General features: G+C 36.3%; 2 protein-coding genes across 3 annotated transcripts in view; one reads left to right on the plus strand and one right to left on the minus strand.

Annotated features, from left to right (window-relative positions):
- The window catches only part of LOC106179137 (sacsin-like), a 40754-nt gene extending 16997 nt beyond the window's left edge, over window positions 1-23757 (minus strand). The window contains exons 1-5 of one of the 2 annotated variants that reach the window (XM_087011549.1): window positions 23478-23757; window positions 8374-8504; window positions 7920-8045; window positions 4024-4171; window positions 90-1808 (exon numbers count right to left, since the gene is read on the minus strand). In XM_087011549.1, the coding sequence (XP_086867675.1) occupies window positions 90-1808; window positions 4024-4171; window positions 7920-8045; window positions 8374-8484 (2104 nt within the window). In that variant the 5' untranslated portion in view covers window positions 8485-8504; window positions 23478-23757. Of the gene's footprint in view, window positions 1-89; window positions 1809-4023; window positions 4172-7919; window positions 8046-8373; window positions 8505-17432; window positions 17798-23477 lie in introns of those variants that run through there. The other variant, XM_087011550.1, reaches the window with a different exon arrangement.
- A 21-nt stretch (window positions 23758-23778) lies between these two features.
- Window positions 23779-27938, plus strand: part of LOC106174237 (sacsin) — a 40503-nt gene continuing 36343 nt past the window's right edge. Inside the window, exon 1 of the mRNA XM_013555687.2 lies at window positions 23779-24078. The gene's annotated coding sequence lies outside the window, so the exon portion shown is untranslated. The remainder of the gene's footprint in view (window positions 24079-27938) is intronic.

Consider the following 27938-nt stretch of genomic DNA (forward strand, 5'->3'; position numbering starts at 1 on the left):
CACAATGTGCATTTGTGAAATGAAGTGTAGATGCTTTTGCATGAAATTGAATCACAAACATTTACCCTTCATGTGCCTCTACAACTTACTTGATTCGGCTGATCTTGTCAATTTTTCCTTCACAACTTCATCACTGGCATGCAGGAATCTTTTTTCAAGTCCAGCAAATAGTTGTGTCATGTCATTTGCAGCGATGTATACAGGCTGAGATCTATGTTTTGAGAATGTTGTAAATGTGCCATCAGCCAAAGGCAAAAGTTTCAAACCTTGGAGTTTAACAACTGGCAGATTATCAAGTAGATACCTCAGCAGTTCAAACTTCTGAGTGTTGGGGAACTTGCAATAACCATCGTGACTGGCCAAAGAATCTTTCACAAGCTGGTGGTTGACATCTTTCGAGACAAAATTCAATCTGTCTTTTTTAGGACAAAAGTTCTGGATTGCATCAAGCACAAATGATGGAAGTTTGAGAGGACAGTGCCCTGTTAACAGCATGATTTCATAAACTGCCTCACACAGGGATGGATTGTCTGGGAAATCAACAATTACAGCATCATCAAGAGATGTCCACTTGCCATCATAGGCCTTGGTGTAAAACATGTTACACTGAAAGAGCTGTACATACACTCTAGGCATTATCTTCTTCCACTTTTCATCCAACTTTTCCTCATCTGGGAAGCAGCTGATAACCTGCTCAGGAGAGATAGGGATACCCTGATTCATTGTAGCTTGAAAAAGAAGCTCCTGATATGCACAGGGAAGAACGTCCACCAGCAAGTGCTGGTTCCAAGCCTTGCACTTGTCCTGTGTGTGCTTGTCATCTGTGTTGGGCCACTGTAAGTCACTTCTCTCTGGGGTGAGTTCAAAGAAGCCATTCACATGAACTGGGAGACCTGTGCCTCGACTATCAGCCAGAGGTAATGGAAGTGAACAAAACACATGGCCAAATGTTTTCTTCTCAACACTTGAAGCATTTTTGTGTGGCAATGTGCAATGACTTGTTGCTTGACTGTGGAATATTCTTACTGGATCCAGGCAATTTGGTGAATCTTCTCTAGCAGTTAAATTCTCATCATTGGTCTTTTGATCAGAATCTGACACTAGTGCCCCCTCTTGGGGATTGTTCAAAGTCAAAGGCATTGCAATACCCACCAATGGGATGTTCTTCACACAGTCTGGTTTTTTCACAAATTCCTGAGACTTCTTGGTACCACTACAAAAAGTGGTGACTAAATAGGTCTGTTCATCTTTCAGTTTATTCTGATGGTTTTCAGCCTTCAGGATTATGGGATAGGTCTCTCTCAAAGAATTCAATTCTTTATTGCTGACTCGTAATCTTTTCAAATGTTCTGGTAACTTGCTGTTGAATTGTTGCCTCTTATTCCTGACATCTTCGATGTTACTTATTTCTACAGCAAATAGCAACCTGGTTTCCTCATGATCTCGTCTGTACATCTCAATCTTTTCAACAGACCTAAGGAAAAGTAACACCAGGAGTGCCTCCTCTTGGAAGGCTTTAAATAGTTCTTCGATACTGTCCCTGTCATACACATTGCTGGATATGGGTTGAGCATGACGATGTTGAACATGACCAGCATTACGAAGAGGGAAACGGAACAAGGTACCATTATAGGGGTTCCCTTGAAATGTTTCAGCAGAACAGTCAAATACACCAAGAAATGGTTTGTACTGTTGGTGAAATGCCGCTATATCTGTAAGACCCCACCTTTCAGCTGCCTTTGGTTTGAAATATTCTCTGTAGGGATCAATCATAGCCATGTACTGGCCACTTATCACACAGGGGAGATCTGAAAGAAATATGTATTTTTTCTTTGTGAACTTCTGTCTGTTAAACTTATAGTTAAAGATCATAATCATTTTCTTTGCAATTGGAGGCAGGCTCACTTATTCAAAAACACCATATCTGTCTAGGGAGTCCGATCAAAATGAAGGGCACACATTTTGAGACTGTCCTTTTTCATCTCTAAGTCAAGAATTCACCCCCACCCATCTTAAGCATTTGTAAACAATTCTCAGGTGGGTTTTTATGTTGTAAAACCTGAAATGTTCTTTACAAAACACTACATACAGCAGATATGCATTACAAAGCTTTAATAGGAGGGTAAAATCTTGTTTTTGTAAAAAAAAAATTACATGCCTGAAATCTGCACAGATTGCAAAAAAAGGCAAACATAATTAATTAAGAGAACGACCTTAATGCAATATTAAATCATTCTGATGTTAATTTACCTGTAGGGGAAACAGTATAATTGTTCTTATCCTTTTTGTTCTTATTGGGTAAGTACTTTGTGTACCTGTGTTCTAATGATCTTGAGATCCTTGAAATTTTGAGTTAGTTTTAATCAAAGAGACCATGCATTCCCACAGATATTTAGATCAGTCTATCCCCCTGGGAAGTCTCACTAGATTGCTGTCAGCTTAACCAGCTTAAGGTAGCAATTAACAGTAAATGGCCAAAATGTGGGTGTTTTTCTGAATTTGTCAGTATTAGAAAGATGAAATATCAACTACATATCAGCCTATCTTAAAATAATGGAAGTTTACAAATAAACCTGTAATTTTAGCCTAATTGCTGATTTACCCCTGTGGTAGCGTGTCTGAGTTTTAAAGTAGGTCACACTTGTCCATATATGTGTTTGATTGGCAGCTCCACTGTGCAGCTGTATATTTCCCATACTAGATTGCTGCTAAGCCTTTCACATTCTGTGAGTAACGTCCCGCTTTCACTTGCCAAACAATTCTTTTCATTTTGAATTTATCCGTGAACTCAATTCTGGCAATCTACTAAAGCTCTAAAAAGCAGACATATAGATGAGACGTATATGGGCAAAGGCACTCCCCCTAGGTGTCACGTGGTGAAGAAGACTGACGTCACGACTAACATGGTGGCTGCTGTCAATGCATGGAGGAGGCCTCCGGTTGAAAATGTTCAATAATAATATGAAAAATGGATGAAAGAAATAGTGACAGTTACATAGGGAGTGAGTAGAGGGCTGAACCAGTATAAATAACTAAATTTCTCGGCTTGCCAATGCAGCTCACGGATTATATAATGTTGGAATCTCCGGGGACCACTTAAAGGCTGATTTCTCTGCTTCAGTTTATGGCTTCAAGAGAACGATTTAGACCAGTGTCAAAATTAATTAGAACTCTCCACCGATGAAAGCTGGCATTCATTCGTTAGATCTAAGGTTTGTCTGAAAATGTGTGTCTGGGATTTCATAACATCAGCTCTGTTTTCAACTTACGTGGGCTTTAGTTAGACTAGGGAGTTGCGTTGAACTGGAAAACAGGTTTATTTTGATATCTCTGCTAATTTAACTCACATCGCTTAATTCAGGCGCATGCTTGTTGATCCCAGTGAGGGCTCACGAGCCAAGCTGTGTACACATGTCCATTTGTAGTGGACTTCTAGTTTTTAAGGTGTAAAGATCATGTTGAGCACACCTATTAAGCATAATATCTCATGACGTAACAATTACATAATAAAATAAGGATATGAAATGAAAAGTTGTTGAAATAAGCTTTTTATTGATATGTAACATATTGGTATATCTTGGCCGGTTTAGAAGATAGCTACCTCTGTTAATTGCTACCTTAAATGTCTGTCCCGCCTACTAAAAGCTGTAAGGGGGTAATTAACTTTTGTGTGCTGCTCCTGAAAGCTGACAGCAATTTAGCGTGAACCCCTAGGGAGTTAGGTCGATCCAGATCGATCAATCTAAATCTGTGGGAACCCAGTCATATATGTATATACGATGTGTCTGTACATAAAAAGGAACCATTTTTTTCTTGTTATAAAAGCAGTGTCATATTTCATATTGGATGGTTCACATTCCCCTAGCATCTAGTTTTAACACACAGCAACCCCTAACAAAGCCAAATTGATAAGGTTTTCAATACTAGTATCATTGTTAAGGAATAAGAATTTGATTGAAATTCAAAACATATAACAACTGGACTTTGAAAGAGTAAGTATTTTTTTAGTAACAGAACCATTACCTGTAATATGAAAAACAGACTTGAAACCCAGGCCAAACCTCCCCACTTTCAAAGCATCCTCCTCCTTTATACTGTCATCTATCATACGTATGCCTTTCCAGTCTTCTTTGGTGAAAGTTGCATTATTGTATGCAAATAATGAGGGGCCCTGAAATGACACAATTCTTAAAGTACAAACAGACAAAAAAGTAAGAATTAATAGCCATAATTAATAGCCAGATTTATATGCCACACACATGTACTTAATTTATAATGCAAACACCAAAATAAAGAGGCAGAAAATGTCTGGCAACCATGGTTTATTACTGTGTTGTGTTGAAGTGTTGAAAGTGAGGGGACTTGTTGGAGTCATCAAGAAATGTTGAAATTAAGTATCAATGTGAAGTCAGAAATCAATACAATGGGCCTAGTTTCTTTCTCCAAAGTTCCTTTATTTTTGCTTTACTTTTTATATTTACTTTTTATATTCTTTTAATTTAATTGATCATTTTTAACCCCCTCCCCCACCTCTTCTCATGCCATTTGGAAAAGTTGGGACTCCCTGAAATTTTGGAGGAAATTACAAATTGTAATTTTGGATGGCCCGAAATCCCAAATATGGGAAGAGCCCTATACCATATATTTAAATCAATGTGTTCTCTTAGATTGGTTGCTTGAAGATGTGACACTTGAGTTTTTGCATTTACCAAAACATGCTTCAAAACAAGTTAAAACATATGCCCTGCTTTTGGCTACCAGAATCATGGCAATCATGGCAAGTTTATTCTAGCCCCGTCATTCATATTCTGGTAATTTAGTCATGTGGCATGCAGACTCTACGAAAGGCATCAGACCGTCGGACATGCCTGGCAAATTTCTTCTTGGTCCGATAAAAAATCCTGTATCGTCGGACCTTATGTCCGGCAAGTTTTCAAACTGACTGGGATTGTGATAATATAAGGAATACGTTGTTGTTTCTTTTCTGGGCGATATATTTTACTTCATTCAAAAGAGAGACGGGATGAAAATCCCGGGGAGTTCCCAGCTAATTATACATAATTTATTAACCTCAGTTTCACTCTCAAATACTATTTTATGACTGGCTGAGGTTGGGGGATTCCTGGATGACATAATTGACAGTCTCGTTTTCGTGATACCCTTACACGACAAAATGGCCGCAACACATGTGTGCATGCTCTATTTCTTCAGTATCAGAAACGGATTGATCGGAAGTTTACTAAAATTGGAAAGAATGTAGGCCTTTGCAGAAGTATAATCTGTAGGAGAGGAAAATGCGGCAATTTGCCAAGCATTTCGACCGGTCCAATCAATCTGACCAGAAAAATTATATTATAAAATTAATTTTTCTGGGCTCAAACATTTAGTCCAAACGTTAAAATCATGCGACAGAATTTTTTTCTTGTTCTGATTGTTCGACCACATCGTCGGCAAGGCTCGGTAAATTTTTAAGCCATTGAAATAGATGCTACATGCCTCGGCCCTTTGTTAATTGTTGTCCTTTCAATAGCTCTTGTCAATGAGGAAGAAACTTTTAATTGAAGATCTAATCTGAAAGCAAGACAAACCTGTCCTTTCCTTTGTCCCCGATAACAATAATAGTGCTTATAGACATATAATTTGTGGTCATTAAGCAGACTTTCCCTCGCTGACTGATTTGTCACGCCCGTAACTTGGGGGGGGGGGGGGGGGGGAGCATTTTGAAGAGTTAAAAAAAGGTCTGTCCTGGATGGAAGCAAATATCGACAGTGGGTAAGATATGTCGTAAACACCTTTATATAGACCATATATAGCGTTTGCTAGCAATAAAAAAGTTTGGGAAAAATAAGAAGTATTTTCAAGTTGGATTAAAATATATATGCAGATGGGGAAACGTTCTTGAAGTCAATACCGCAAGATCCTATATCTCCTACAAAAAATCAAAAGATCAGTGGGATCGGCCACCTAGACTTCTTGGTGCCAAATACCATGCGATGTCAAAATCTGACCGTTTAGCTATTCACCTACATGGATAACTGATTTATCAATAATAAAAATGGCGTCTTCCTTATCTCCTTGTAAGAAAATACAGTGACTTATTTGACGATGACAAGCGGAGCTTCACACATAGTCCCACTGGTATTTGCATTACCTGTGAGTCACTTTTTATTTCCCCTAGATGCACGGAACTTTGATATTATTTAGCGTAATCTGCGAAGAACTCCATTCCGTGACCCCCTCCACCACAATGGGGTTGTCTTCATTAACATGTGGTTTGCGCTAGGTATGCTGGAGTAGACTAGATAAGACCAGTCTCTCATTTCTACGCTTGCTCAATTCTAATGTAAAATTATAAAAGCTTCTGTTTTTTGAAAATTATGGCTATTAAATGCTTATTTTAATTGGGGTTGTTTCAGTGGGGTTATTAATATGCACTGTGCATTGTGCACAGTGAGTCTAAGTATGTAAGAAAATCGGAAGAGTGCCAACAAGATACCCTGTATGTATATCGGCACAGGTAGGCTCCATAGATTGCCTTTTCTCAATATGTTTTAATATGACATGATTTTTAAATAAAATACTTAAAAGTAATTTAAAGTTAAACTGAATTCAGTTCGAGTACCAGTTGGTATTCTTTGATAAGGGCGATTTAATTTTCTTCGGAAATACGTACATCGATCTACGTCTCTACGCCTGATCTCAGACTGGTAAAAAATATCTCAATTCAGTTGATTTTAGTTGACATATTAAAATTCAAATAGGACATAACTGGTTTGAGGCAACTAAAGCTACCGGTTTCAGTGACCGGGCATTGTTTACAACACCTGTCTCCGGGGAAAAACTTGTCCGACTTGACATGAAGTGCGTCATGAAAATGATCGTAGGTGATTGAAATAAATAGATAGAAATTATGTCATCTATTTGAATCTCAACTAAAGATTGTACATATTGTACACAGCAAAATAAGATATCAAATGGAGTATAAAACGTGCTTAAAATGCGTGTTAGGTGAAAATTGCAGCTTATCTTGCCTAACACTTCTGGTAAAATGCAATACTTCCGGTAAGATGGACGTTTTGGCAGATGCCACTAACAATCCGACGATACCAAAGGTTTCCATTGCCATATTTTAATCAATTTGACCAAAACGACATTTCCATGAAATTAATTAATTAATCTTGGTCAAATTGTTTGGCATATTACCGTATCATTATGATCAACAGCAACATAAATCTTACAGCCTTATTACGGATTCTGAAAATTATGGAACACGTATGTATGTGTAGGCCTACCGTTCGTGACCACAATTGGAGAAAGTACACGTGAACTTGATGAAGGCTCACAGTTTGAGTTTCTTTTTATCAAAAAGAAATACAATGAAGAAGGAATTTAGACTCAGGCTGAACAGTCCCTACCAAACCTTCAATTTGATGAAAGAGACCGCCTTACTTTGTTGTTTCACAATGCATGTTATTGCCAAAAACAACGGGTGAAATGGTTATCAGATTAACAGAGTTTTTATGGACATATGTTTGATAATACTGGCTACACATTCTTCATACTTGTATTATTTTTAGTCATTTTACAACGCCTTTTTCATTAGATAAAAAAGAACTTGTTATGCAAATAATTTTTTGTCTAATTTTTTTCCCTTTTTTATCTTATTTTTTCACAATATATAAAAATGATAAAAAATACACCTATAAACATAAATAATTTGTCGTATTTCTGTTATTTTACTTCGGTCTGACAGATTTTGTTTCGGTCTGACAGAATTTTCAAGCCGGTCAGAACGAATGACTGACAGATTTTTTTGGCCTTTTGTATATAGTCTGGGCATGCACTCAACTTTCACATTACGAAGATAAGTTACAATTGTAGAATAAAAATATGATTAAAAAAACACTCCATCTTTATACCTGAAATTCCTTGAGACCAGGATGGCTAAATCCCCCAGTGTCATCACCATCCACCAGATGGCAGCAGTCATCATACAGAAACTTCACCACTGTGGCCCCAGCATCCTCAGCATTCTGAATTATTTCCTTAAATAAAAAGTGGACCAAGGTTTGACCTTCCTAGATTCCCATGGGTCATTAGTGGCAACACCATATGAAGCTTGCATATATACACATATTAGGAACATTTTGTCAATTTGTTCAGTTAAAGGTGACCTTTTTTATTTTTTATTTTTTTATGGGGGGGGGGGGGGGGGCTGCTGATAAATCGTTAGACCCTGGTGTTTTAAAGTACTTGTACTACAGGTAATACAGATCAAAAATTTTCTGGCATGGACTGTAGTATTCATTTTTTTCATAAATATTACTGTGTTGAACTTGTAGAAATATATACTCCTATCAGTCAATAGCTCACCTTTAGAATTTGTCCATTATCGGGATATCTGCGTAGGATATTTTGAAATTGCTTGATCAAAGAGGGCACAATGACATCAAACTCATCATCAGACTCCACCTCGTCAGCCATTTTCTCAGTCCAAGGTCCAGCTAATAATAAGTTACAAATTAAAAGAAAGATTTATCACAACAAATACACAAAATTGGTGCTATAAATTCTAGGTTCAATCTTCAATCAACTAAGTGTGGTTAAAGATTAGAGAGAAAGAGAGCGACAGGGAAACAAGGGGATCAATGGGTACAGAAATTGATTAATCACTAATTAGTTATCTCTCCAGAAATGAGGTTAACCACAGTTTGCCAAACACTTAACCAAAAACCGAGCTTGTCGTTGCTGATAAATATCAGGGTGCAAGCACAGAGAACAAAGAGCCCAATGTTTTACACAGTGCCCACAAAGCGATCATACTGGGGTATTCTAACTATGAACACTCTCTTTTATATGCATTTATACATGTATTTCAATCTTAAATAATACACTAGTCCAATATGATGAGTGATACATGAGTGATGTCGTAATGATACATGTACTAGTAGTAACATTCTCGTACATACTTAGGTTTACAAGGCCCCAAATAGAGGGTATGGAATACCTCCCATTAATCACCAATTACAAAGAATTAAAACAGATATATTCAGGTCAATCACCAATCACAAGGAATTGAAAGCTACCGACATTCATCAAGATTGCTGTTCTTGCAGAAATGCAAAGAATTAATACCAGAATGATTTATTTTGTGTGTTGAATGACAGGAATCGTCTGCTTAGAGATATTCAGCCATTCTCATTGGTCAGGATTCCCGTGACAGAGACCTAGGCAATGATTTACAAATTGAACCAGAAACTAGCAAAGTACTCTGAAGTAGCGAATTAATAAGTACTGATGGAATAAAAGTACTGGGTGGAAAAAATCTCGAAATTTAATAAAAGTACTGGATGGAATAAAAGAACTGCCCGGAAAAAACCTCGAACCGCCCCCTAGTCTGAGCACCCCCCCCAAAAAAAAAAAAAAATAAATAAAATAAATAAATAAATAAATAAATAAAGAAGAAGAAGAGAAAGAAAAAAGCTATTTATCATTAAAAATTTACTCAGTATTATCATTTATTTATCTTGAAAACAGGATATCTAATTTATTTAAAAAAAAAATATTTGCCATACGTCCTGAATAATATATCAAAATGTCATTTTTGTCACCCCCTTATGATGAAAATATACATTCGAGTGAACAGCATCTACGGTTCAATCGGCATAAAGAGCACATCATAGCACTGAAACGGCACTGCTCAAGGTGCACAATGATATTCTTCTGGCACTTAATGATCAGAAACAAGTGGTCTTATTATTACTTGATTTGTCTGCAGCCTTTGACACAATAAACCACGAAATTTTGTTCAACAGACTGAAAAATCGTTTCGGTATAGATGGTATTGCATTGGCATGGTTCAAATCATACCTGACTGAGCGTGAACAATCAGTCTCAATAGGCACTCACAAATCACCGTCAACACCACTAACTTGTGGTGTACCACAAGGCTCTGTACTCGGGCCCATCCTGTTCACTCTTTACATGTCACCAATTGAGGACATTGTCTCTAAGTACGGTTTTAACCTAATGCTCTATGCAGATGACTCACAAATTTATATTGTTTGCGACAGGCCATCAGATGTAATACCACCTATCCAGAAATGTGTTATTCAGTTGAGTCAATGGCTTAATGCCAATTCACTTGTTTTCAATGATGGCAAAACAGAAGTAGTTCACTTTACTTCTCGTTTTTCTAAGGATGCGGAAAAACTAGAACTATTAGAAATTGGAAACAGTACAGTTTCGGTAAAAGATGAGGTTAAAAACCTTGGAGTAATTTTTGATAATAGGTGCGGTATGGCTGCTGACATCAGTAAAAAATGCAAAGCAGCTTTCTATGGTCTTAAAAAAATTTCCAAACTATCCCACATCCTTGATAAAAGTCAAATGGAGAGGCTTGTTCATGCCTTTATAACTTCACATCTTGACTACGGAAACAGTCTACTGTATGGTCTTCCTACCTACCAAATTGAAAAATTGCAATCTGTCCAAAATGCTGCAGCACGACTACTGACAAAAACCTCTCTCAGATCAAACATTTCACCCATTTTATTCGAACTACATTGGCTTCCTGTACGACAGAGAATTGTTTTTAAATTACTGTTGTTTGTTTTTAAATTCACCAGAGGTGAATACCCCTCATGTTTTAACTCGATGCTACATCCAAGTACACCCAGTCTCACCAGGTCTACCAGATCCACCTCTACTCTTTGTTTTATCAGAAATGATAATAAAAAAACAACCGAAACCTACGGCCACAGGGCATTTTCAATTTCAGCTCCCATTTTATGGAATCAACTGCCCTCACACATTCGGACTATTGATAGTGTTGAGGTTTTTAAAAATCACTTAAAAACATTCTTATTTGAACAGTATTTTAATTAATATTTTCTCATTTTATCAGAAAAAAAGTTTTATTGTTCAGACCATTACTATTTTAACCAGCTTTAATTATTTTAATTGTTTTTCACCTTAGCTTTTATTATCTATATAATTAGTTGTAATCATAATAATTTTATCTGTAAACAGCACTGAGACGGTAGTGTAGTGTGGTTTTAAGAAATAAATATTATTATTATTATTATTATTATTATTATTATTATTATTATATGGGTTTAATTTCATAATCAAGGTTCAAAGACCCAGATATATCGCACCTAAGCCACCTCTACACTGTTACACTGTTAGGAGACATTATTCAAAGTAAATTTATTCTCAGATATAAGGTTCATTTTGCATACCTGTAAACTCCTAAGGGTTTATCTTACATAGAAGTGTGATTAAACATTGTTTAAATCACAAATCAGCATGAAATAATTGACGTTTGAAAACAGACAAAACTTCTTTGCTACACTTGAAAGGATCTCGTTAGCTATAAATATGATCCTATCACCTTGTGACATGACATCATTCGATCGATATACATGGATAGTTGTCACTGTTGAAGGGAAAGCACGTCTTTTTATAGGAACTGAAATCAGACGACGCATGTACAGTTGTGTTCAGAGAGCGACTTTAACTTGACCTACTTTCCAGTGCTGTATGTCGAACAGTAGCTGAGTTGAGATCTCGATTGGTGCATCGGTATTTTTTTCTCATTATACTTCAATTTAAGAAAATAAAAAACTTGACTTGTATATAAGTATTTAATAAACATACCGAGTGGAAGATGTTTGAAAAATTTATAAGCGTACTAGGTGGAAATGGAGCACACCGGCAGAAAGAAATTTGAAAAATTAATTAACGTACTGTTATGCTTATTTGATACTTTAGAGTACTCACATTTCCACTTTTCTACCTTCCTTGTTTAATGAGTTGTTAAATTTATCTCCAGTGAGATCGCCTTATAATCATGATGCAAAGTTTGGGACATTTTTAGAACAAATTCCTATAAAACTAATTAAATGTTTTCATTAATCACGTAGATTTGGAAGAGTAAATCGCGAATCACGTTGATGAATTTATGCCAATAACGCAAAACAAAGAAGTTCCTGAATCACGTTTCACGTAGAAAATTGGGCTCAAATAACGCATCATCCGAAAAATAAGGCCAATCACGCATGATGCAAAAGTTATTCCCTACCTTCCAAATAGTTGTGAATACTTGGTTGTAAATGCATTCAATGAGGAGTACAGTATGTACATCCTGTATATGAATATAAGTATCCATAAAAGGATAGGAAAACTGCTCTACTAGTATCTAATTTCTTGGAAAGATGGGTGTGCTAAGTGTACTTTGCACTTTCACATTGTCACGTCCTAAAACTTCTCATATCATACATCTCATATCATGAACTACATGTACAGAAAAAATTGATTACTCAACCATTTCAACAGGGTAAACTGCATTTCTCAGATACTCCTACTTTAGTCATATATATATATATATATACACACTGTATATATTATTTTAATTGAAACATTCCTATTGAGTCTATATTCTACACACTAAAAGCACTACAAATGCTACTCAAAAATATATATTTAATGATAACTGACGGTTGATAACTAGAGGATCAGAGAGGCGATACCGCCTCCGAATATTGTACCACCAGCTGTAGCAAGCGCATTCGTATAGACCCCCACATACACAAAATAAGGGACACAGCCACCAGTTTTGTGCTTGACAAGCTGTAAAAATGCAATCAACAAGAATTTTTAAACTTTTGCAAAAAATATATATGGTACAATCAAATTTAAGTTCTTCGTAAGATGTAAGATAGGTCAAGGGTCAATTTCAAGGTCACAGTAAATTGCCAGTATATGACTTCCTATTCAAGTTCAAGAGTAACTATGGACCTATCTCTGCCAGTTTTGGAGACAAAAGGAAAGCAAAATTTGCAAAGTTCAGTTCATGGTGAAAAGTAGGTCAAAGGTCAATTTTAAGGTCACATTTAGATTGCCAGTATATGACTTCCTATTCAAGTTCAATAGTAACTACGGACCTATCTCTGCCAGTTTTGGAGATAAAAGGAAAGCAAAATTTGCAAAGTTCAATTCATGGTGAAAAGTAAGTCAAAGGTCAATTTCAAGGTCACATTTAGATTGCCAGTATATGACTTTCTATTCAAGTTCAATAGTAACTATGGACCTATCTCTGCCAGTTTTGGAGATAAAAGGAAAGCAAAATTTGCAAAGTTCAGTTCATGGTGAAAAGTAGGTCAAAGGTCAATTTTAAGGTCACAGAAAGATAGCCAGTATATGACTTCCTATTCAACTTCAATAGTAACTATGGACCTATCTCTGCCAGTTTTGGAGATAAAAGGAAAGCAAAATTTGCAAAGTTCAATTCATGGTGAAAAGTAGGTCAAAGGTCAATATTAAGGTCACATATAGATTGCCAGTATATGACTTCCTATACGGGTTCAATAGTAACTACGGACCTATCTCTGCCAGTTTTGGAGATAAAAGGGAAGCAAAATTTGCAAAGTTCAATTCATGGTGAAAAGTAGGTCAAAGGTCAATTTCAAGGTCACATTTAGATTGCCAGTATATGACTTTCTATTCAAGTTCAATAGTAACTATGGACCTATCTCTGCCAGTTTTGGAGATAAAAGGGAAGCAAAATTTGCAAAGTTCAGTTCATGGTGAAAAGTAGGTCAAAGGTCAATTTTAAGATCACATATAGATTGCCAGTATATGACTTCCTATTCAAGTTCAATAGTAACTATGGACCTATCTCTGCCAGTTTTGGAGATAAAAGGAAAGCAAAATTTGCAAAGTTCAATTCATGGTGAAAAGTAGGTCAAAGGTCAATTTTAAGGTCACATATAGATTGCCAGTATATGACTTCCTATTCAAGTGCAATAGTAACTACGGACCTATCTCTGCCAGTTTTGGAGATAAAAGGAAAGCAAAATTTGCAAAGTTCAATTCATGGTGAAAAGTAGGTCAAAGGTCAATTTCAAGGTCACATTTAGATTGCCAGTATATGACTTCCTATTCAAGTTCAATAGTAACTACGGACCTATCTCTGCCAGTTTTGGAGATAAAAGGAAAGCAAAATTTGCAAAGTTCAATTCATGGTGAAAAGTAAGTCAAAGGTCAATTTCAAGGTCACATTTAGATTGCCAGTATATGACTTTCTATTCAAGTTCAATAGTAACTATGGACCTATCTCTGCCAGTTTTGGAGATAAAAGGAAAGCAAAATTTGCAAAGTTCAGTTCATGGTGAAAAGTAGGTCAAAGGTCAATTTTAAGGTCACAGAAAGATAGCCAGTATATGACTTCCTATTCAACTTCAATAGTAACTATGGACCTATCTCTGCCAGTTTTGGAGATAAAAGGAAAGCAAAATTTGCAAAGTTCAATTCATGGTGAAAAGTAGGTCAAAGGTCAATATTAAGGTCACATATAGATTGCCAGTATATGACTTCCTATACGGGTTCAATAGTAACTACGGACCTATCTCTGCCAGTTTTGGAGATAAAAGGGAAGCAAAATTTGCAAAGTTCAATTCATGGTGAAAAGTAGGTCAAAGGTCAATTTCAAGGTCACATTTAGATTGCCAGTATATGACTTTCTATTCAAGTTCAATAGTAACTATGGACCTATCTCTGCCAGTTTTGGAGATAAAAGGGAAGCAAAATTTGCAAAGTTCAGTTCATGGTGAAAAGTAGGTCAAAGGTCAATTTTAAGATCACATATAGATTGCCAGTATATGACTTCCTATTCAAGTTCAATAGTAACTATGGACCTATCTCTGCCAGTTTTGGAGATAAAAGGAAAGCAAAATTTGCAAAGTTCAATTCATGGTGAAAAGTAGGTCAAAGGTCAATTTTAAGGTCACATATAGATTGCCAGTATATGACTTCCTATTCAAGTGCAATAGTAACTACGGACCTATCTCTGCCAGTTTTGGAGATAAAAGGAAAGCAAAATTTGCAAAGTTCAATTCATGGTGAAAAGTAGGTCAAAGGTCAATTTCAAGGTCACATTTAGATTGCCAGTATATGACTTTCTATTCAAGTTCAATAGTAACTACGGACCTATCTCTGCCAGTTTTGGAGATAAAAGGGAAGCAAAATTTGCAAAGTTCAGTTCATGGTGAAAAGTAGGTCAAACGTCAATTTTAAGATCACATTTAGATTGCCAGTATATGACTTCCTATTCAAGTTCAATAGTAACTATGGACCTATCTCTGCCAGTTTTGGAGATAAAAGGGAAGCAAAATTTGCAAAGTTCAGTTCATGGTGAAAAGTAGGTCAAAGGTCAATTTTAAGGTCACAGAGAGATAGCCAGTATATGACTTCCTATTCAACTTCAATAGTAACTATGGACCTATCTCTGCCAGTTTTGGAGATATAAGGGACTAAATGTTATAATTTTGGAGTTACCATAATGTGCCTTAAATTTCGTACAGAAAAAATTAATTAAAATAAAGAAAATGTCATTTTGGTCAAAATTCTTGAAATGGGAGGTGCTCTGAAGTTTCAGAAGTTCAAATTTGATGAAATAATGTCATTTTTGAACACAAGTTGTCTGCTTTTCCAAGCCTTATGTTTTATTTTTCCAGAGTTCAAAATTTATTATCCATTACCGTACTGCACATTTTGCTTTTACCACCAATATGTACTTTTTGATACAGCGTAACTCAAAAACCGTATGGAATACAAAAAAACCGAGACCACCTCCAGTGTTGGGCTTTACATGCTCTACAAAATGCAAAAAAGAATGGGTCTCTAGCATTAACGGTTCCCGAATTAGAGACAGTTTTCAGTTTCGGTATCTTATGGCCGCTACTCCCGTGAAAATGCACCGATTGACCCCAAATTCATGGAGATGAAAGATGACCTGAAGGGTAACACTTTCCAATAATATTATTGGTTAAGTCTGTGTAGTGTCTGAATAACAGGGCAAAAAAAATTTTTTTCGTAAAAAATTTCATTTTTTTGAAAATTTTGGCCCATTTGACCTTGAAGTAAAGGTCAAAGGTCAAATCCAAGGGTATAGTTGAAATCTACACATATGACTTTTGGAAAGCCGTCTATAGAAATTTTTCCCATAACTCCTTCCGTAGGGTAGATAATTAGCATTTAATTTTGCCATTTTTAGACAAGGGTGCATTGTAATGAGTGCCACACCCAGACCCCAATACCGACAAAGCCCAAATTTTACGTGGAACGAGTTGAGATTATAGGTGACCTAAATCCATGAGATGGGTACGGGGGCCCTTACCGTCTAGGAGGAGAAGCGGTAACGGTAGCCGTCCGGCGGAGCCGGCGGAACGATCCGGACGGGACCGAAACCATGTGTACCGCCAGCGCTAACGCTGGTGGTACAATTATTTCCCATTTGAAAAGATTGAGTCATTCACTGCAGTCTGTTGTCCTCAATTCAGACAAAATTTGGAGGTCAAAGCTCTGCTGCGTAGTCTTAGGAAAATGCATGTGCACAAGTATCAATTTATATTTGACAAACCTGCATTTCATAGATGAAAGACATGGTGTCACTTAACCTTGAATTACTTTTGATCTAAGTAAGAAAGATAAAAAATTTGAAAAGGTTTATTCATACTCACAGATGTGTAGCTACCAGTATGTATGTAAAATTTAAAATCGGCATTTTAGCTTAAAGGTACATACGAACCGAGCATGGGTTTCCAGTAACACATGTAAACCACTTCTACTAGATTCTTATATGACTCAAATAAATTTGACATGCCAAGGGATAAACTGAATAGATCACTTGATCAGCCATAAAAGACCTTTAGACTGCTCCTTTCTTTAAATTTATGGTTGTAAATTTAACCTACTTCCGTGACCTACTTTCCTGCCCCATTGACATACAGCTAAGAATGCCAGCAAAGAAATCTGTTCAAACATCATTTTCGGGTAAAATTAAACAATGCCTTTTGGTAATTCTCTTAGTTATACTACTTGAAACTGTATGCTGGCATTTGTTTGGTTTTTGTGACAAAAAATTGACTTTGTATGTATCTTTAATTCATTTGAGTATATAAAATGTGACCCCTACGTACATTACATCTGTATACATACTGTAGGCTAATACAGGCAGCCATGCACACTTGTCTATAAATATCAAATACCTGTAACAGAGTGTTTTTATATTTTTATATTTTTATAGCATGGCAACAAAGTTGATTAGTTTTCCAAAAATTTATTCAGTTCAATTGTGGCATATAAAGTCATTTAACGGCCTAATAAAGTATATAAAAAGAAGGCATATGTAAGAAGACAGCATACAATGTATATAAGGCCCCTGAAAAAGTACAAAGAGTATATTTTAATAAGGCCTATTTCACAAAGCTAAATACATACTGAAACTGAACGCGAGACAAATATCGGTATCATAAGACAACTACTAGTACTTACGCTGTCACAACAAGATAGCGCTTGTATTCTCTTATATAATGTTATCTTTTATAATGAATAACTCTGAAAATGATACATTATAAGTAAATACTAACCCTGACAGACAACTTCGGACAAAGCCTAGAGCACACAACCTCACACCACACACGTGCCTCTTCATCTCTGCACACACAGTGAATGAATACTACACATATAATACCGGTACAAGGTCAAATTCACCGCGTGACTTCCGTAGTTACCGGAAATTACATAACCTGCTAAATATTCATGAGTGTCTTGTCACTTTGTCACATACCAACACCCCTAGGCAGCATTAGTTGCTTGATTTTGTGAACCCCCATAAAACATGGCTCTCAAATGGCAGATCTCAGTCCCTTCCTACTATTGTTTTGCCCTGTCTCGACTAATGCACCAGACAGACAAGCCTATCTCGGCATGTGATTCAGAAGAGCTGTTACTTCCTTTTGGTAGTCTATAAGGTGTGGCCGCCTGACCTGAATATATGTTTAGAATGCATACATATGTATATCAGTTAACTGTTATCTAAACACTTCTTGACAGTATTATTTATACCATAAGTGGGGGGATTAAAGTTCAGTTATATACATGTAGATTTCTGTGAAAATTTACACAGTAAATCCTTTGGATTTCTCATGCTAACAGAAGGTTTTGGATATCCAGGATTATTTGAAGGGTGGGGGGTGGGAGTCTGCGGATGAGAAACTACCCCTTCCCCCCTGCCCCGCCCCCCCCCCCCCCCCTTCTAAATCCTAGCTCCACTGGATACTACAGGTTGTGCGTGGATATTCTGATGTAATAATTTAGATAGGTCAAGATAATAATCACTCAAAACTGTTTTTTGGATGAAATTAAAACAGTTTTCTTTTTATAACAAAATAGATAACCGAGTCACACAAGTTTAAATATGAAGTCACACACCGGTTGTGCATATATATAAGAAAACCAACATATTTTAATGAATCTTATTTTTCAATAGAATTTTGGAAGTAGACTCAAACTCAAAGATAATCAATATACTTCAAACCAATTAATTGTTCCACATATAGAATAATGTGCTGTAACTTATGCACCAGTATGTACTGGTCAAACTGTAGCCTTAGGGCATATTCCCATAAATTTTAGATCGATCTATCCCCGTGGGGAGTCTCACTAGATTACTGTCAGATAATCCAGCTAAAATGTCGGTCCTGCCTACTACAAGCTGTAAGGGGGTAATTAACTTTCGTGCCCGCTCGGCTGACAGTTATTTACCGTGAACCCCCAGGGAGTTAGGTTGATCTAGTTTGGATCGATCTAATCTCTGGGAATGGGATCTTAGTATACATATGGAGATACTAAGATAATATATGCTAATAAGAGATGAACTCACAATATTAAACGATATAAAAAAACTTAACTCCAACACAATGTATGTATTTAATTAGGAATGATATAAGAGAGACAGGCCCGTAGCCAGCAATTTCAAATGGGGGGAGGTCGTTTTCTGAAAAAGTGGACCTTTAACCATAAAACCTTCATGTACCTAGATCAAGTTTTATCCAGAGTGGACCTTTTTCCAGCAAAAAGGGCGGTTCTTTTGAACCCCCCCCCCCCCCCCCCCCCCGAGTTCCCATTTCCATAGATTACATCGACCTACTTTAGATCGACCTAACTCCCTGGGGGTTCACGCTAAATAGCTGTCAGCCGGGCGGACACGAAAGTTAATTACCTCCTTACAGCTTGTAGTAGGCAGGACAGACATTTAAGTCGGATTATCTGAAAGTAATCTAGTGAGACTCCCCGCGGGGATAGATCGATCTAAAACCTATGGGAATAGAGCCTAAGGGTACTCTTTTGATGATCTAAGAAAGTGAAAAAGTGAAAGTGAATATGAAAAAGTGAAAAATTTTAAGGACAAACTTTTAAACTGAATTTTTTTCTAAAAATAACCGAAGTTCGGCAAGACAAAATACATTTGAGCTCAGTAAAAACACTCCATACGGCTATCTATATTTTACCTGTTTGTTACCAAAAGTAACTATGTAGTTACGCCGTAACAGAGATAATTATAAGGTATCAGAGATGCCACAGTCAGTATAGGGTATCACAGTCTGCTTACACAGGAGATACCTGGTAACCACGGAAGCCGACTGGTGTCATGTTAAAAAAATTATTATCTCAAAATTTTGAGGTAGTATTTTGAAATTTGGACAAAAAAAATTTTATCTTGAAATTTCGAGGTAGTATATCTCATTAAAAAATCGTTTTGGTATAGATGGTATTGCATTGGCATGATTCAAATGGTACCTGACTGAGCGTAAACAATCAGTCTCAATAGGCACTCACAAATCACCGTCAACACCACTAACTTGTGGTGTACCACTAGGCTCTGTACTCGGCCCCATCCTGTTCACTCTCTACACGTCAGCAATTGAGGACATTGTCTCTAAGTACAGTTTTAACCTTATGCTCTATGCAGATGACTCACAAATTTATATTGTTTGCGTCAGGCCATCAGATGTAATACCATCTATCCAGAAATGTATTATTCAGTTGAGCCAATGGCTTAATGCCAATTCACTTTTTTCAATGATGGAAAAACAGAAGTAGTTCACTTTACTTCTCGTTTTTTCTAAGGCTGCGGAAAAACTAGAACTATTAGAAATTGGAAACAGTACAGTTACGGTAAAACATGAGGTTAAAAACCTTGGAGTAATTTTTGATAATAGGTGTGATATGGCTGCCGACATCAGTAAAAAATGCAAAGCTGCTTTCTATGGTCTTAAAAAAATTTCCAAACTATCCCACATCCTTGATAAAAGTCAAATGGAGAGGCTTGTCCATGCCTTTATAACTTAATAATAATAATATAATATAATAATATATTTATTTAAAGTCTAAAATCCATAAAATATGTTCTGTAGACTTTACAAACTAAAAACTTAAAACACAGTAAGATGAATTGAATTAATAAAATTATGACTTAATAGTCTGAGTTAAGATAATGATGACCAGTTAATATTTCCGAGTTATAAAATGTTCTTTAATAAAATTTGTGAAAAAGGTATGTTTTTAAAGCTTTTTTAAAATCCTTCACTGAGCTAATGCTTCTCAAGTCTAAAAATAAAGCTTCACATCTTGACTACGGACACAGTCTACTGTATGGTCTTCCTCCCTATCAAATTGAAAAATTGCAATCTGTCCAAAATGCTGCAGCACGACTACTGACCAAAATCCCTCTCAGATCAAACATTTCACCCATTTTATTCGAACTACATTGGCTTCCTGTTTGACAGAGAATTGTTTTTAAATTACTGTTGTTTGTTTTTAAATTCACCAGAGATGAATGCCCCTCATATTTTAACTTGATGCTACATCCAAGTACACCCAGTCTCACCAGGTCTACCAGATCCACCTCCACTCCTTGTTTTATCAGAAATGATAATAAAAAAACCACCAAAACCTACGGCCACAGGGCATTTTCAATTTCAGCACCAATTTTTTGGAATCAATTACCCTCACACATTCAGACTATTGACAGTGTTGAGGTTTTTAAAAAAGATTTTAAAACATTCTTATTTAATTATTTAAGTATTTTAATTAATATTTTCTCATTTTATCAGGAAAAAAGTTTTATTGTTCAGACCATTACTATTTTAACCAGCTTTAATTATTTTAATTGTTTTTTACCTAAGCTTTTATTATATGTATAATTAGTTGTAATCCTGATAATTTTACCTGTAAACAGCACTGAGACGCTAGTGTAGTGCGGTTTTAAGAAATAAATATTATTATCATTATTATTAGCTATCTCGAAATTTCGAGATAGTATTTTGAAATTTGGATAAAAAAATCTTATCGTGAAATTTCAAGATAGCTACGTTGAAATTTCAAGATCATAATTTTTTTTAACATGAAACCACACGGCTTCTGTAGATAACACCCCATGCTGCAATGAATCACCAAACAATTGTCTGTTGATAACGCTGATAACTAATCATGCACTGTGTTCATGTAACCCAATCCATTCATAAAACAGGTTATAAAAAGTAACCAGTTAAGTTGTTAAAAACTGTTACTTGTGGTTTTTACTTTTGGTATTTTACTATTTCTGAGCTCAAATGATAAGCCACATAGAAGAACAAGGATTTAGGTTTTTAATCAGCATGTCAGATTTTTTGAGGAATTTGGGGAAAATTTTTTGGGAAGTTTTTTGCTACCCCCCCCCCCCCCCCTTCTTGGGGCCAGTGATAAAAAGTAGAGATGTACTGCATACACTTTAAAAGTTACTTAGCTTGTATCAACCCATAAACGTTTGCACACACTTAGACCCCATTCCCACAGATTTTAGAATGATCTATCCCTGTGGGGAGTATCACTAGATTACTATCAGCTTAGCTGGCTTAAGCATATGTCCTGCCTGCTTAAAGCTGTAAGGGGGTAATTAACTATTGAGTGGGCTCGGCTGACATCAATTTAACGTGAACCCCCAGGGAGTTAGGTCGATCTAGATGGATCGATCTTAATCTATGGGAATGCACTCTTACACGTGTAGCTGTTCCCCAAACTTCTATAACTTAGTCTATTTAATAAACAAACAACTCTGCTTGGGAAAATCCTAGAATCAAATTTTAAATTGGATGCTCATTCCTAGCTCCTTTTTTTAATTTTAGTGTGTTAAATTAATAGTTTCTACCAGTATTCTACGAGGGGCGCCACAGTAGTAACTATCCAGGGGCAGTGATGAGCAAAACCGAGACCGGCCTGCTAACAGCTTGCCTATGACATCCCTTTTTTTAAATCACTCTTTTAGCGCCATGTAAATAAACTAATACAAGCCATTTACTAAATAAGATGTAAATCAAAGAGTAAATTCCGGTCACGTGATTTTCCTGTGTTGCAGTCTTAGAGAAATTTGATATGAGGATGTTTTAAAGTTTTGCCTCGACAAAATGTTTAAAATTTCAGATAAGTACTGCATGGCAGTTTTTGTAATTCATGCCGAGTAAGTTTCATGAAATTTGCAATATTATGGCAAAAAATCATGAAAATTAAACCATGCGAAGTATAATTTATTTGATATGCAATATTTATAGTACATGATCTGCACGGAAGCCATCCCAGCCATATGCTTGTGCAGTCGCCAATTTTGGGTTTGTTTCCGGTGTCACGTGTACGGTCCGTTCTGCGTGAACCATCCGTCCTGACTGATTGTACACCCAGCAGACGCGTGTATGAGCCGTTCCGTGAATGATCCGTTGTCACTCACCTGTACTGTTATATTCGGCTAGTTCATTTCCTACCACATTATACATTTACTATGATGAGGATAAAATCCATGTGTTAATTGATAATTTTGATAGAGAATCAGCCTCAAATTACAGTTCGATGCATGGATGAACCTTCCATGGACGGGCCGTAGTTATATAGCTGCTGGCTACCATTTCAGTATTGATTTTACTAGGCTAGTGTGTTGATATGGCCACCTGAGGGAAATCGCAGTAGAGGTGAACATCTATAAGATATGAATACTTCTAAATATTATGTTTGAATTTGCAGTATGTTCTCAACAGGGCATGTTTATTAAAGGCTAAGAATGTATTCATGACTCTATAGAGACGGACTGTACACGCCAGAAGTCTCTCAGATTTGCCTGCGCTTTGTGCGCATGAGCAGAACGGATTGTTCACGCTTCGAGCGGTACACACCACACCGGGTCATTAGATTAACATAGAGCCCTAATTGGTCACAAGCAATTTGAGCTGCAGCTACAGCTGAGTGATCACCACTGGTCAGTGGTCACAGACTTTTAGCTGAAAAGTTTGGACACCTTTGGTGAAATTTTGCATTTAAAAAACTTCGATATCTTTGTTGCTTGTAGGAATATTTTAAAAATTCCAAAAGAATTCATCTGTCATTTGCATTCCCTTTCATAAGATATAAGTATTATATTTTTCTGATCAGTTTGAAAAAATTTCTGATATAGCATATGGCTGGGATGGCTTCCGTGCAGATCATTAGGGGGGAGTGGGCAACTTCTGACTCATTTTTGAAAGTGGCATTTAAAAAATATGACAGACATGGTGTTATTTAAACTTGAATAAAATTTTAAACGGTATATTCGATATATTCATACTCACATATGTGGCTATCTCAGATTCTATGTACCAAATTTCAAGTCTCTACCGGTAGTTCTTGAAAGCAGGAAAAATCGTGTGGACTCCACTATAGGCTACAAAATCCTCTAACAAAGCATTTAACACTCATCACATCAGTGTCCAAATGTCTTTACTCCGAAGTACTCAACACTGCAACAACTAGGTAAATATATTTCCCGTGTGACTGTGGTATATCTGGAAATTCCACATCTTGCATCTTTTGCTTTCACTTTGATAACGAGTGCGTGACCTTGAACCACTTGTGGGTCATGTGACCACTCAAATGATTGGCCAGCACGTCAAGATGTGCAGTTACCTGTACATGTAGTCTTCACAACACCCATCCAATCTCATGTGGCCGAGACAGTGTAAGAATTATCTCACCTTTGTTTACAGTTTTGCTGTTTTGTATGCCGGGGGTACATGGAGGGCATTGCGCGAAAGTGACAGCTATCGAGTTGGTGTTATCTTGATAAACTCGCTTTCAAAGTGAAAGCAGATTGATTTTTCCGCTAGTATTTTTATGTGTCGATGTTGAAGTGAGCATGTACTCTTGAGTAAAGGTGTTTGGTAACATTTTCTGGTGAGTATTTTTACTAATCTGTGAGCATATTTTTGTTTAAGTATGAACATGGTTTAATTGGCGTCTATGGCAACGATCCTTACGGGGTACTTATATGCAGTCAACAAAAACAATATTTTTTTTCTAATCAATGTGTACTAGTATGATATTGGCAATGAAAGGTTTTAATGCATTAAGGTTACACACAACTATAAATTTGTGTAATTTGTAGACAAGTGTACCAAATCCGACTGAATATGTAGTTGTAGTTAGTTGAGGTGGTTTAGTTGGAAATGAAGGGAAACTTAAAACGTACACATGCAGTAAACATATTTTTAAAGAAAATATCCAACATGGCGGTATTGCTTCACCGTTGCTTTGCGACGGCTGTAAACTTTAGAGGTGGTCATTGTGCAGCTATGAAAACAACTTTTATAGAAGAACAATGAGCCGTGTTTTGCCATTCGCAGTTGTGTTCAATGGAAGAAATAAAGGTATGCACTTTCATGCCCTCTTAGTTTGAGTTTTTGCATGAAGTAACTGTGGGTCAACACATTTTTTTTCTAATTAAGCTAGGGACTTGGAAATTGGAATTTATGACACAGATAGCTGCATATTTGAGTAAAAATAAACTTATTAGATTTTAGTGTGATCTACAGTAGTTTAGATTAAATTAAAACTATTTAAGTTTCCATGTTTGCCATTTTTTTAAAGACACCATGTTTTTAAATGAATCAAATATTGCCCTACTTACTACCGAGTAATAACATTAATTGTCAGAAACTTGAAATTTGTCAGACAATAAGTTAAAGAGCTGGGCATACTAATTAACATACAATATTAACTTTGATTGGATTTTTTCAAGCATACTGTAGTATCATGTGCCGCTATGTGAATACTTGGCAGGTAAAGTGAATGAATTTTGGTTCATAAATATATGCATAATGTATCTTCTAAAGGGTTCCTGGAAGAATTTGACCTCCTAACATTGGATAAATGGGGTACCCTGTCAATTTTTTCTGCTTAGCCAAATCATCACTCTTTTGTTAATGGTTATAATTTGACTAAAACAAGTCAAATCAAGCCCTTTTTCTTTAGCCAATTTAAGTTAGTTTTAGCATTTGGCTAAATTGGCGAGTGTTAGCACTACCCCAGACTGTACGAGGAGTAAAAATATGCAACATAAAAATGTACATTATTAATTTATATTTAACTAATAGTTTCCACTACATGTACATGTATTAACTGAAATGTTGGTTAAATAAGAGCCTGACTGTTTATACAGATAAAATTGATTATATTTAGACAGAGTTCCAGTCTGCGATGTTAAGCACTAGCCCGAGGCAATTGCCTACCTAAAGTGACACCGGGCTAGTAAAAAAGTTGAAATTTTATAAAGCACTAGCCCGAACGGGCTAGTTGTAATTTTGAACCTATTTTAACACTCAGTAAGATTTCAAAAATATAAGTCGCCAGTCTTCTTTGTCCCTGCCTCTAATTTGACGTTTCTAGATAGTATGATATGCCTCTCAGTTGAAAAAAAACTCACAGCTAGCTCTAACTACTGAATATTGATTAGTTGCTATAAATAACTTCACTGTAGTTATTTACAGCAGCAGTCTGTCTGCTCAGTGTGTCGGCATCTTTTTATTTGACCAGTTTGTTGTCATGACTACAAATTGCTGTCAATCAAGAAACTGGATCAGACCGGAATTCCTTGGTGCTAACAACAGGTTATTTGTCAAAACGGGGTCCGCCATATAGATAAACGTCCCAATAAAATATTCGTCCCGATAGATACGTCTCTATACATACACGTCTCAATAGATTTACGTCTCGTTAAATTTACGTTCCGATAGATCCACCAACAGTTTCCTATAAACCCACGTATCTTTAGATCCAGGTACCGCTAGATCCATCTATCTGACATCGTAATTAATCGGCTAAAATGCCGATATAAACTTGAGATACAGGTATGAGGCTTTCTAGAGATAGTCTGGATGCGAGTACTGATCGACCCACTCAGTGAGATGACTTAATTACAACCTGATATTTATTTATTTATATATTTATTAGGTGTTCAAACAAGACATAGGCCTACATGTACGTTCGCGTCTACACGTCTTTACTATCGTTTACTATCATTTACTCCATTCCGCAATGTACGCACGTAACTTCATCAATGTAAACTACTTGGACATAAAAACGACACAAATTCATTATTATGTCCAAGATGTAAGTAACTTCTATATATATATATATATATATATATATATATATATATATATATACAGCCGATTTTTGCCTGCAAACTTTGGGTATGTTTGTCAACCATACAGTAATGGTTTCTATCAAGTAGGCCTATACAAGACACCCTGAGCTTCAGAGATAACTTGACACTAACCTCTTCACAATAGCCTATCTTCATCGTGTCAAGTTACCTCTGACGAAAATAGTTTGACCTAGTTTATATAAGCCAATCGAATCCTAGTTTCAAAATTTTTCACCAAAGTTTGGTGAAAACGCTGATTGGTTGACCGTCAATCGGTAATCCTCGGCTGATTCCGCAAGCTCCATACTAACAACAAAGTTATTGTCGAGTGTGGAGACATCCGAGTAGTGCCGAGTGCATAACCGTACACAAAGAAAGCATGGCGTCTTCTACGAGTGACTACGTAAAATAATGTGTTAAGTTATCTCTTGATTCTTTGCAAAATATGAGTATATCGGAATTGAAACCAGAGCAGTTTGAGGCCCTGCATCATTGTCTACTGAGGGATGATGTATTTTGCGTGCTGCCCACAGGTTACGGCAAGTCCCTGATATTGAGCCTTATCTCTGATTGGTCCGAATTTGAACAAAGCGCGCTTTGACTCGTTCGCGTTCATTGGCTAGATCGTTCAATGAGTCATTGAGTGCGGGCTTTAAATTTGATTGGCGGGCGGTGGGGGCAATCGAATGTGGTCAGAGGTAACTTGACACGATGAAGATAGGCTATTGTGAAGAGGTTAGTGTCAAGTTATCTCTGAAGCTCAGGGTGATACAAGACAGTTACTAGTATCAGGCAGAATCATTCATGAAATGCCCAAATAAATCATACACAGTATAAAATAAGAAGGGTTTACTTGCAAAACTCTTAACATTATTTCATCAATTTTTGCCGAGTTCTTAATTGACGGGGGCGGTGTGTGTGTGTGTGTGTTTTCTTGGATTAATCGCTATGAAAAAATATATAATCTTAGGTTCTTGTCAGAAGTCTTCGTAATCAAAACTAAATGAATGTAACATGAAAATAACAAAACATCTAGTGAAATCATAAATTTCTGTCAGATAATGCATTAGTAGGCCTAATGTAAATTACCCGAGTATTGCGTAAAAACGATTTATAATAGAATAATAAATTGCTGAAAGGATTAATATGTGTACTCTCGTTTTAAACAGTGTATTTTATGTACTGAGTAGTATACCAACCATTTTGAGCAATAGTGTACCTGTAATGGATCTATCGGTATTTGGATCTAAAAATACGTGGATCTATAGGTATGCGGATTTAAAGGGTTTATGAGGACGTCGTATCTATAGGAACGCAAATTTATAGGACGGTGGTAAAAAATTGGATCTATCGGTATTTAAATCTAAAAAGACGTTTTTTCAGTTTTCCCTTTATGTATCTATCGGGAACGGGAGTATAGGGACGTGTAATATTTTGGGACTAAATTTTATCCATACGTACCCGTCAAAACAACACTGTCTCCGAAGCAAGTGTAATGTATGCGTTATCTCATAGAACATTTGGGTTAGGACCACTTAGCAGACTGAGGGGTATTTCCTTTTTTGTTTATATATTTATTTATAATTTTAATATCCATGAGTAAATACAT

Source organism: Lingula anatina, chromosome 4 (genome assembly GCF_051362555.1).
Source record: "Lingula anatina isolate TDL-2025a chromosome 4, LinAna3.0, whole genome shotgun sequence".
Classification (NCBI taxonomy): Eukaryota; Metazoa; Brachiopoda; class Lingulata; order Lingulida; family Lingulidae; genus Lingula; species Lingula anatina.